This window comes from Phragmites australis, chromosome 2, assembly GCF_958298935.1.
Source record: "Phragmites australis chromosome 2, lpPhrAust1.1, whole genome shotgun sequence".
Classification (NCBI taxonomy): domain Eukaryota; kingdom Viridiplantae; phylum Streptophyta; class Magnoliopsida; order Poales; family Poaceae; genus Phragmites; species Phragmites australis.
The window spans coordinates 35,353,295-35,365,711 of record NC_084922.1 but is presented as its reverse complement, the minus strand read 5'-3'; the positions used below and the strand labels follow the sequence as shown (position 1 = coordinate 35,365,711).

General features: G+C 42.0%; 2 protein-coding genes across 4 annotated transcripts; one reads left to right on the top strand and one right to left on the bottom strand.

Moving 5' to 3' along the window:
* Positions 1-4,679: 4,679 nt before the first annotated feature.
* Positions 4,680-10,170, bottom strand: LOC133908546 (uncharacterized). 3 transcript variants are annotated; one of them, XM_062350620.1, is made up of 5 exons: positions 9,862-10,170; positions 9,355-9,554; positions 8,414-8,918; positions 8,222-8,329; positions 4,680-5,226 (listed from the first exon to the last, which is right to left on the bottom strand). In XM_062350620.1, exons 1-3 carry the CDS (start codon positions 10,070-10,072, stop codon positions 8,448-8,450), a joined length of 882 nt encoding a protein of 293 aa, XP_062206604.1. In that variant the 5' UTR covers positions 10,073-10,170; the 3' UTR covers positions 4,680-5,226; positions 8,222-8,329; positions 8,414-8,447. The 3 variants fall into 3 exon arrangements, with proteins under 3 accessions (XP_062206604.1, XP_062206602.1, XP_062206603.1); XM_062350618.1 differs by having other exon boundaries at positions 8,452-8,918; XM_062350619.1 differs by having other exon boundaries at positions 4,680-5,144; positions 8,452-8,918.
* Positions 5,221-8,182, top strand: LOC133908545 (two-pore potassium channel 2-like). Its single transcript, XM_062350617.1, has 2 exons — positions 5,221-6,749; positions 7,701-8,182. The coding sequence occupies exons 1-2, from the start codon at positions 5,677-5,679 to the stop codon at positions 7,843-7,845; spliced, it is 1,218 nt and encodes a 405-aa protein (XP_062206601.1). The 5' UTR covers positions 5,221-5,676; the 3' UTR covers positions 7,846-8,182.
* Positions 10,171-12,417: the final 2,247 nt, after the last annotated feature.

The window sequence follows — 12,417 nt, the reverse complement described above, 5'->3', positions numbered from 1 at the left end:
TACATATAAGAGCTGTTTGGTAAAGAGAATATATCACATAAAGCTCTCTCCAAATTGTTTTTTTCTCTAAAAAACAAATATCTCCAAAAGATAAAATATAATTACCCACATCGATCATTACACTTATATTACGAATGTTATAAGTATGATGATGTAAGAGTACTTAATTGCCCACAAGCGCGACATTCGTAGTATGACGTAAGAGTACTTAATTACGAATGTCGCGCTTTCACTTCTCATCCATCCGTTTGTTTCGCAGCTAGCTACATCGTACTTATTATTAGATGTGTATGAATACTAATCGCCCTCTCTTATCTGCTGACGAACTAGCCTGTACAATTTGTAAACGATCACGACACGAGTCGCTCGATTTGTTGCTTTCGGTTCTCGTTTTCCTTATGGAGTTCTAACGCGTGCATGCGCTGAGCTGAACCACACCCGAACCTAGCTAGATAGCTGCACTTGTACATGTCTCTACTCCTTTCTTCTGAAAATCAATAAGAGAAAAAAAAGAAAGTACACGTACGGTCATTCACGGATTTTGGACGTTGACCACATTAATTATGGCAGGTACGTATAGCTTTCCATCAACGGCAATACTAATGTTACAAGCAAACTGAATACAAACGAAATTCGGGCCTTTTCGGAACACACGAATTCCACATAAATTTTACAAGAATCCCGGCCCGTAGAAAACAATACAGGTCCTACGGAGTTCTTATGGAAATCATCCATTCCAATTTCCAAATAGGTCTACATGACGGTCAACAACCCCTACTACACTACTACAAAATTTATTTAGTGAAATACCCGTGTATAGACGGATTTATGGAGCTATTTGTACAAAGGGTACCACAGACGGTTTCAAATAAAAACCGACTGAGAAAATGGTAACAAGTTGTTGCAACAAAACGGGACGCTACAGTACATATGGTTCTAAGTTTAAAACCGTATGTACTAATAGTGTCCCACTTATTTTAAACGTATATCTTATATCGATTATTTTCATTCAATGGTTAGCAATAAACGACAAGTGAGATGATAAGAAAAGTTCGTATGAGGTTAGAGCTTGCGGGTTTGACTTAGAAAACGCATTCGTTATATTTCGTGTGAAAAATCGCGTGTACGATCGCCCTACATAATAATATAGGGGGCTAGTGTAGATAGAAAAAATATTTTTTACTCCAGAAAACTTAGTATAAACGGTTCCAATAATGAACTAACGGTTAAAAAACCGTATGTACAACTCTTTTCACAGGTGGTTAAAAAAATATTTCGCACCGAGTTTTCGAACTATCAGTATAAATCATTTTTCTACTAATAGTATCACATTATTTTAGGCGTTCAAAATTTAAAAAAGCTGCCATGCATCAACGTGCATCGTGCATATAGACGTCGCTGTCTTTTTGGTTAGGCGTGGAACCCACCTTAATTTTGGTTTCCTCTTCCTTGGCGTCCAAGCTGCCTGCCGCCATGCTCATGCATTGCATGCTTAATTTGCACTGCCGGTCAAACACCTAATGCGACCCGCTGAATTTCTTTAGTAAACTGAGAGCAGCAGATGGATTTCGTCCACTTCAGTTTTTTGATCTGGGCACCAGCAGATGCTAGAGGATACGTACCTTGGTCTGCAAGGCTCATGCTTCGCTCCCAAGGCGCCGGTGGAGAGGTCAACTTGATTAGACTAAGTAACTCTAGGGCACGAAGATCTAGCTAGCATTAGTTTTTTCTTTATTACGGAGTAGTATAAGCTTAAATATTAGCTGTGTAAGTTTGACCCACCTGCCTCGGTTCGCGTGCATAAGTTCATGTATATGGACCTTGATTTGGAATCGATGAGAATATATTGCAATTTGACGCAAAACGTCAAGTATCCAACCTAGCTATTAGGACACATTTGGTTTTGATATTGGTTAAGTTTTGTTTAAGTCTTCCGGGCCGGCAAACGTCGTTGTCGTCCACATACCTCAAGAGTACTTTTATCATTCTTGGGAGATGCGAATTATAACTAAGGAGATATCAGTTTTTGGTATTTAAATATCAAATTTCAATACACCCGAAGATATAATTTCACGATAACTCATGATACCTCAGAGACGGTAAAAACGCTCTAAGCTTCAAGCGTTTTTTGGGCTGCACGTAGCTCCGAGGCCTGTTACCCTAGGTATGACACTTCTCGTCAGATCATGCCTATGTCGAGGCCGCTGACATGCCGTACCGGCACGGTCCTGCCTAGCTACGCCACCCTAGACAGCTGCCTCGATTCAGGGCATCGCGAGGGTCTTCGTTTCTTGCGGTGCGAGCTCCAACTTTATTACTCCGTATACACCAATATATCTTCAACGATCAATCTTCTAGAAGGAGGCGTATACCACGTAGCTGTCTGTGCTCAGCTCACTGCTCATATATGCAACTGCCAACTGGCATTATCATTAATGGAATATTAATTTCCTTACGTCGGGGCACGAACGCACGTCACATGCTACATACATTATTGGATGCCATGGGATGTCCAAGCAAAAAGTTTATGCATGGGGTGTCCGGTGCCGGCGCCATGTCTATGTTTTCAAAATTTCCTACAGAAAGATGCACACTCGTATACAGCACAGAACATACACGTCAGCTCACCAAACTAGAAACATGGAACAAGTAACGGCAAAATAGTTTTTTTTAACGAGAAAAAAAATGAACCGCATGTATTATTAATAAAATAGAAATAGACATATAAATTCGTACAACAGATGACCTAAATTTAGATAGTTTAGCCGTCATGACGTACACCCACACCCAAAATCATGAAGGCTCAGTTCCTTCTTTCCATTTCACGAAATGGAGTAGCGTTGTACTCCATAGTACTAGTACAACCTTAGTACAATGAAAGGTGTACTGGCCATTCTCCGTCCATCCTGCCGTCACTTTTACCCTACTGTCAAGCTCATCTCCCTTTCCTTTTTTTTTTTCTCTTTTAGAGTGTTTGGGTGGGGTGCTCCGCCTGTACAGCATCAGCTCGTCCGTACAAATTGTCGGAGAGTTGTGTTTGGTTGGATGCAGGACCGATACAACGTTGTATTTAAAGACGTCTAAATGGGTCGTATCTATTAGACCAGTCCGAGGCACAGTACTGTAAGCATGGTCCGATCACTGATGGGTCGGGCCGGCACGACATGAGGCCACGAGCCGTGCCTGGGTCGAGCGAGCGGCACGATGGCCCGGCACGGCACGGCCCGACCGAGTCGGGTCGGCACAGGCACGGCACGGCCCGGCACGATCCAGCCCGGCACGCAAATGCCGGGTTATTTTCTATTTTTTATATATATTTTTAATTTTGTAGCTATTTTTTATCTATTTTTTATATTTTTATCTATTTTCTATATATTTTTTTATTTTCTATATTTTTTTTATCTATTTCGGCCCGCCGGGCTGATCGAGCCGTCGGGTCGAAATCGTGCGCAGGCCGGCCCGGCACAGCACGGTCACCGACGGACCGTGCCGTGGGTTGAGGGGAGGCACGCGGGCCGGCACGGCACGGCGGCTACATTAAATGGGTCGTTCGGACCGGGCCGTGCTGAGCCTGGCCCGTGCCGGGCCGGCCCGAATGGCCTATTTGGCCATGTTTGGTTGCATTTGCTCGTGCAAATATACGGTCAAATGCTACACCCGCTCGTGCGAACGATTCGAGCTTCACTGGCATGCAAGCTCGCTAGATGCAGGTACTGTAGCGCTGGATCCACTTGTCAGCCTCAGATTCAATCTACCAAACACAAACTCAAATTCAACCTGCATCCGCTCATCCAACCAACCAATTACTTTTCTTTTTTAAAATACAGCTCCTCCACCCTATTTCTCTTTATCCAAAATACGCTATACAAGACCTCATACACAACCAAACACACCCAAAAACGCTCATCTTGCTTTTCTACTCGTCCGTCTCCGCAAGCCCAGCCCGCCATATGGCGCCCCCACCGTCGTTGCCGGTCCCCTGGAGTTTCACGCCCATGGTAGCCCACAGGCTGAAGCTCAGATTGGGCTAATGGCCCATATGGTAGCCCACGTACGGAGGCCGGTACCGACGGATGGAGTCGTGGCCCGTTGATGCCGAGGCAGGCTGACAAGGCCGGTCTCACCGATTCGTTCGCGTGCGGCAGGCTTCTGCCGTCTCCTAGCCCTTCTTCGCCTGTCGCACGGCGTATCCAGCGGCGGCACTGCGGATTCACTGTTCTACGTCGAGCCGAGTGGCGCCGCGTTCGCTGCCCCCGCGGAGCCACGCTATATCATCGCGCCGTGCCATGGGAAGTTGGCACCCGCCACCAGAGCTTCCGGCTCCTCTGCCTCCTCTCCAATTAGCAGCATCTCAATCATATTCTTTTCATTTTATTTTTTTTTCTTATTTCTCTTCTTGTTCCTATTTTTTTTTTCTCTTTATCTTCTATAATTTTTTTTTTGAAAAAATTCGTAAGATAAATGAGAGATAATCCTATTTTAAAAAAATAACCTTGATAATTACTTCGAACCGTGAAAGAAGCCGAAAGGAACGAGAAGAGATTTTTTTCCCACGAAAAGAACCCCTTAAAGATGCTTAAGATTTTTCTCAAGACCTCCTAGGCTCGTAGCATGGTGAAAATCTCGCATTCCTGGTGTTTCAAACTTCTCTTTTCCCCATCAGGCACCATATCAAGATGTTCCTTACGAGGCCCATGACTTTCTTTAATTTGATTTTCATCAGTTGGTACTCGATGAGATGTTCAAGCTACATACATGTTGGAAACTGGATACACATACATACGATGAAAACTCATCATCTGCATTTGTCAGGAAGAAAATTGCTTGTCTTTTAATTTTTTCGGAAAAACATATAGATAGGGTAGTACGATTTTGCCTACAGCCTTCTCTTCAGATGTATGCACGCAGGTACATATGCACTGGAACAAGGTCCCTTCAATCAAGGTACATATCCACATAAATACCAATCACAGCGACGGGGATGACCAGCTGCCAAGTTCCTTCAGTCAAGATCTTCAGCTTGAGGAGCTTTCAGTCGGCGTGATCTATATCTCCATCACCGGCAATAAGATCTCAGCACAGTAACAGATCGATATGTTTCCGTCCAGAAAAGAAGGTAATCCCCCTGGTTGTAGAATGGAGTCCTGCAGAATAGGGCATTACCTTCAAGGGGGGGAACCAACTGGCAAGATAAGAATACTGATAAGCCATTGTCAACTTGGATACCTGCATCAAAATGTAACACCAAACTTAATTCAGGAGCACATATTTATAGCATGTGCAACACACCAAGTACTGATTCAGTGCGTGATATCCCTGCCACAAAACGGGGAATACGAAGATAGCACCCTTAGCCATCCTATCACGGAGTACCATAATGCTTGCGTAGAAGTGTGCAATGAGTTGTTACAAGTGGGAATTTAATTTGGGGTTTAAACCTAACAGCTCTCTTTCAGATATCGAAAGAAAAAACATGCCCACCATTTCTTTCTCTTTCATCAGTTGCCTCTTTTATCAACTACTGTGCAAGATACTAGAAACTACACGATATAATTGTTGCAATAAATACTCCTTTCATCCCAGAAACGCCAGGCAAGTGTACATCCATGCTTGACTGTCTAATGGTCACTACTTCCATCGTCAAGGTCGCAGCGGAACCACCATGGATATAAATTGATGAGAGCCCAACCTGAGAACTGCAACTGCAAGCTAATGCATCCAGGCTCCGATATGTCTTCCTTAAAAGAGCCTCTGCTGCCTTTAGTCCAGAGCGACGGAAAGTACTCCTCAAAGAAAGACAGAAGAAAATCTTGTGATGTTCCAACCAGGTGTGCGACTTCCTTTTGCCAAAACAGTAAGATCAAAGCTAAGTTCTATACTCCCAATCACCCACCGCCCACTAACAAAAGCACCAATATATTATCCCCAAAAAATTTCCAGCGGGTACACTCATCCCCTTCTATATTCACATCAATCAAAGAAGCTCCCTGTGTGGATGAGATTGATGACCAAAGCCATGCAGCACAATACACACCATCAATTGCAAGGCAGGCTATTGTTAGCGTCATCTTATACATCTCAATAGGAGTCCTCGTGTACATGACAAATGTCGAAGGCTTCAAGGGAAAATCCACTTTCAAGTTAGTGGATGCCCTTTACTTCACCATCATAAGCTTGTGCACCATAGGATACGGTGACATAGTCCCTTGCACTAACTTCACAAAGGTTTTCACATGCTTGTTCCTACTAGTTGGCATTCGCTTTGTTGACATTACGCTAAATGGGTTGTTGACAAATGTGCTTGACAAGCAGAGGACAGTTCTACTTAGCACAATGGATGATAATAAGCTCAACAAAGTATTCGACACATATATGATCGATGTTAAAAGGAAAAAGTCAAAAGGGAGGATGAAAGTACTAGTTGCTTTAGGGGTTGTAGCAGGCTCTATCTCAATTTGCACAATCATAGTACATGAAGTGGAGGGCCTAAGTTGGATCGATAGTTTCTATTTATCAGTCATTTCTGTTACAACAGTTGGATATGGGGACTATAGCTTCTCAACAACAGCAGGAAGGCTCTCTGCCACTGTGTGTCTGTTGGTAAGCACTTTGGCAGTTGCGAAGGCCTTCTTGTTCCTAACAGATCTAAGGATGGACAAAAGGAACCGGCGGACTACAAAATGGATCCTCCAGAAGAAAATGGACAATGAGCCACTTGTTGCAGACCTAGGCAATGATGCTGCTGTAAGGTATGGTACAGTTTTTCATGAAAGATAATGTCATTAAAATTTATGTTTTAAAGCTGCCCTTAGCGATTATTACCTTTAAAAGAAAACAACCTTTTCAGAGCAACTATACTTCTAATCTATTGCTTATCTTGAATTGAATGATTACACTGTGATCTTTTCCTCATGAGAAAGTAAATTTTATCTGAAGATATGTACTTTATTGATGACTTACATGACAAAGAGCCGACAATTTGCCATCCCTTTTACCAACTGGGCACCAAAGTTAATATATATAACACGGAAATGTGATTATATTATTATGGATGATAAGGCTTTCTAAGAAAATAAGTTTTTATTTAAGAAAGAATAACTGTACAGATAGTATATGTGCTGCAGATACAACTTTAACAGCCTGCATGCACTTAAACAAGATAACCTTGATAATAAAATGTTTTCATGTTATATAACAAACTATCAAGGCCATCCGTACGAACCAACCTTTATTTTTTGGGGAGATTTCAGAATATAAACACCCATTTCGTGTGCCTTTCAGGATTTACCACTAATATCACAATGACATGTGGAATCACTTTGAGTCACTGACATGTAGGGTAGGGTGGCAAATCCTGCGAATTTAGTGTTATATACTGATACTTCCCTATTTTTTGGGCTTCCAACGAAATTAGGCCCAAAAGTTCCTAATGTCTAAGAAATATTAGTAATCAAGACTGACACTGATATTCTATGATTAATTGATAGATAGACAGAGCAAGGTTACATGCACGTGATGCATGTGACATGAACATCAACACCCTAAATAAAATTACTTTTTCTCATGAGGTCTAAATCTTGTAGTCAGATTTACCTGAAAGTATGCCATTATGTTACTTTACAGTGACTGTATATTTCATATTCAAATTAAATAGTCGTTGATGGCCACTCTTTGGTAATCTACTTGTTCCTATGCAACAGCAAATCAGACTTCATGATCTACAAGCTCAGGGAGATGGGGAAGATTGATGAGAAAGACATCGCAATGATCTCAGACCAGTTCAGCCAGCTAGACTTAGCAAAATGTGAAAAGATCCCTCTTGCAGATATAATTGGAAAATTATGAGTCTGATGTCTGTAACTTAGGAACATCCCATACCACGATGATAGATATACTCTTATACTTTGTTAAGTAGTATGCATTTGTATGGGTGACATATTCAATACCCTTGCATATTACAAGTATTCAAATAAATAATCTGTTGCAGTTGAACTCAAATCTGAAAGTCATGTATTTCTGTATTATGGTTGAACTAAAAGATCATAAGCTGGTGATCTGCATTCATCTCCAGAAAGTCTTTACATAGGGGGGAAAACAAGGAAGAGAGACAATGAACAATTGATAAGATATAGTAACGAATACTAAGATAGTCTCATACAGGGCAGTACCTGACAATCTGATATTTTCTTAGTACAACTGAAGCAACAAGAAAAAAACTTACCCATGGAAGATACAGGGTTGGATGCCACCAATTCAATGTTTTGTTTGCTATCAGCTCAGGTCTTCAGATCCAACCTCTTTTACTGTCTTATCCAAAATCCTTGCAGTCCTGAAACAATTAGTTACTGTAAAGAAGCTCAAGCACTTTTCATGCAACAATGCAATGACTGCCTTATGAGAATGAGAAGTTTACATGCTTTGAGTTTATCAGGTTTCCCAACAAAGGCTCACCTTTCTCTAGTTTCCTTTACAAGCTTCAGTATGCCAGATAATCTGTGCCACTTGCCATTTATCTGCTTCTCGTTGCCTGCCTCTTCTACTAATTGGGTACTCATGAACTGTTCAATTTCATACTCTAATGATTTCAGCTGTAAATCAATATGCGCTATAAAACCATCATATCCAGAATGCTTGTTTATGCTGTTTGTTGGATCATGATCATTGAGAAATGTGAAGCTACCGTCCATCTGAAGTTCACTTTGCTCAGGGCGGTCAGCCATGTTTGCATGTACCTCATTTCTGATCTCAAAAGATTCCTTTTCAGCTGAATTTGGAAGAGAACCACTACTCTCAGCCCCATCGGCCCCATCATTGACTTTACTGGAGAAAACCCTTATCTTGTCATCCGAGTTTTCACCATTGGACGTATCTGGACGCAACGCGTACTCGATTAACATGCTCTGCTTCATCGAAATTGCCTGAATCCAACAAAGTTGCTAATTGTGGGTTTGTGCATATCATAGCATAGATGGACATATTTTTTTTTTTTAAAGTTTCTGAGTGTACTGTAAATGTCAAATATCACTTATTAGCTTGTTATATGTCACATTTGGAGAAAACGCTTATTAATTTTAGAATGCAATCAGAAGAATTAAGACATGAACAGTTTGACACATAAATGGCTTGCACAGGTACCATGAGATACTGGCATGAAGGTAGATATTATATACCTATTTCAGAAAGACAATGTCATACTTTACATGACTATATACTCCTTAGCATTTTATGGAGCTAGCTTAGTGTCGCACGATCATGCGCCAAACTTTGTTAATGTTCTGGCTTCCAGCGATTTGACTGGTGTCAGTGGTTAATGAAATCCCTTCCCATTTTTTTTAAAAGAAACCATGTCATCACCTCACTTATCTTTGCCGAAAGCTTGTCAAGAACCTCAATACGCTCCTTAATATTCTCCAGGGCTTTGATCAACTTCTTCTTTTGCACAAGTGAATCCACAGCCTCATTCTCTTTGCCCATTCGGACACTGGTTGCAGCTCTTTTCTTAAGATTCTCAGCAGCCTCGGTCAATCGGACAAGCCTTACCCTCGTGCTATTTGCTATGAGAACCAAAAACAAATTTTGCAGTAAGGATGGTGCGCAGTTCAGAAACAATTCTACTGCATGCGCATTGTATACATATCCACAGAACGTTAGCCTCATACTCTCATTGAACAACAGCTCACTCTAGGATGGCTAAGTCCAAACACAAGTTACTAGAGATGAAACTAACTGCAATTTTGGAGTTACAGTTATTGTACGGGAAATAGAAGAATTTGGAGAATAAAACAGATGAGAATCTCTCCCATGGATTCATCATTCCGATTACCGAAGTAGCAAGCCAATTGGATTGAGGGGATGTATTACCTTTGGACTGGGTGAGGTCGGCTTCCTTGTGGAGCTGGAGGAGCTCCTCCCGCAGCCGCCCGAAAGCCGGCGGGGCCGGTTCGCCGTCCCTGCTAGACACCGCCAAGACGAACCGCGGAGGAGCTAGCCTTGAGCGCGGTCTCCATGCCACCGCGACTGAAGGCGGCGGAATCGGCGGCGCCACTGGCAGCGGCGCGACGGCGAAGGTCATCTCCTCCTCCTCTCCACCCCACTCCCACCCAGTGTGCCCTCGTCGCGGCGGGTATCTCCTGCAAGTCCAGGTTCGCGAACCCTGTGATGCGACGGGCTGCGTACTGAAAGCGGAAACAGCCAGCATTACGTAATCTTCAGCTGAAGACGTATCTTGGGCTGCACCATGAGCGTAACCTTCTGTCGAAGACGTACCTCACTGAAGTGAGTACGTAAAGTCGACGTCTCTCGTCATGGTTTGCAGTTGAAAACTCTAGCTTAAATTCACAATTCTATTACACATGCCGACATGCGGGTAGATAGGTGCAACGCGAGACGAAACGATGGACATCGTGCATATCTAGCTTCGGGGTTTGGACCGTTCGGTCGATCGGCCTCATTCACTGCACACTCTGCAAAAGCTTAATCAGCTTGACACGTTTTTCTAATAAAAAAAACTTTATCGACTCTTATCGAAAATATTAAGATGAAATAAATAAGAGTATATTTTTAGTTTTTTATAGCTCGGATACACATAGCTTAAAAAATAAAAAGAAATAATTTTACAATTAAAAGAAAAAATAATAAAGACAGCACACGGTCTAAACAAAAGTATCAATTTGAAGCATACTCTGTCATCCAAACTGGATAAAAAGCTCATCACCCACTCTAAAAGAGTATATATGCCGCCGTCACTATATGTTGATGCTCCTATTGCTATAACATCGCTCATATACAGGGTAATTGGGTACATGTAAAAATAACTTGTAAAGTAGAATTATTAAAAATCGCGTCATTTCTGCATAGCCATAACGATCAACAAAAAGGAACTGTGGCTACTATTATTTTCAATTTCCATTGACTACTAATCCCACCAATTCAGTTGCTAAATATATTTGGAACATTTCTGGTGGGTATAGACTAGAAGTCATTTGGATTATGAACTATTAAGATCTAGCAAAATGGCAGTCAAAGAAGATATACTTAATTATCTCGTTTTTTTGACAAAAACAATATTTCTGACTACATTGATATTGTCTTTTAATTAGATTATCTTTAGCTAGAAGAACCCTTTTATAAATATACCTAAGAAAATTTTCTATTTTTAAAGGAGTCTTTAGTTTCCAAAACTTCTTGTTTACTCTCGGTTCTTTATTATTTATAAGTGTTTTGTAAAGGAAGTTTACTGAGTACTTTTTAATTTTGTTCAAATTTCATCTGATTCTTAGAGGAGATTGATATTGATAATGCAAAGGAGCAAATTGTTCCATGCTATCAACTTTACTCCAACCAGTCCCAACCGAAAGCTATATTTGGCGGGTGGGATTGAAGGAACTTGGCTACTGGGTTTTATTTGTTTGGAACAACAGAGATATTATATGCACAAAGGCAAATTTCCTAGTCATATATACATATTTCTTTTTCCCGTGTAAATCGCAGAGAGAGAGAGAGAGAGAGAGAGAGAGAGAGAGAGAGAGAGAGAGAGAGAGAGAGAGAGAGAGAGAGAGAGAGAGAGAGAGAGAGAGAGAGAGTTTAAACCGATTTGTTCTCCTGGTCCGGTCCAACCCGACAGTCCGCTCGATCGCACGGTGCACGGTTACCTTCGCCTACTATATAGCACACGTACTGTCCCTCGATCGTACTGCGCCATTGGTCCTCTTCTCCAGTTCCCCGTGCAGTAAACTTGGGACGTCCTGGAGTGGAAGCTCAAGCCCTGGGGACGATGCTGGACTCCTGGAGCAGAGCAGAGCAGAGCAGCGCCGCATTGCATGCATGAACGCGCTGGGCTCAGTTCAAAGGTCGTCGTCTCTCTCTTCTTGATATGGCTAGTACACTACTTTCACATTGGCTCAGTTTGCTCTACACGTGTGCATGCTGGCTGCTGCCCCAACTGGTCCGGAGCTGTCGATTCTGATGTTCATAGATTCTTCTCTGTTCTTGCTTGCTACATGTTGCTATTCAGATGCTAATCATGCTATTGTGCAGTACCTGACATGTTCTTCTAAACAGCGTTCTCTTACCTCTGCACACATGTGAATATTCTTTTTTTCTTGCTTAGACGCTGCTGATGCTACTCTATATATCTATGTACGCTCCGTCAATTCGCAGGATTCTATGGGACAACCGTGACAGATCCATGTCATCGATCGAATGAAATGTCAGGTATTTTCCAGGATACAGCTGATACCCGTATGATTTCAGATACACCAGCGGCAGCATATATGGATATGGCAATAGGAACAGGCTGTGAGCAGCAAGTGTTCTTTGCAATCAGTACATATATAGATGGGTAGATCTGCAGGTTTATGAGCTGTAAGTACTAAAAATGGTCACTTGACACATTACACAGACATGAAGGGTAGGTGC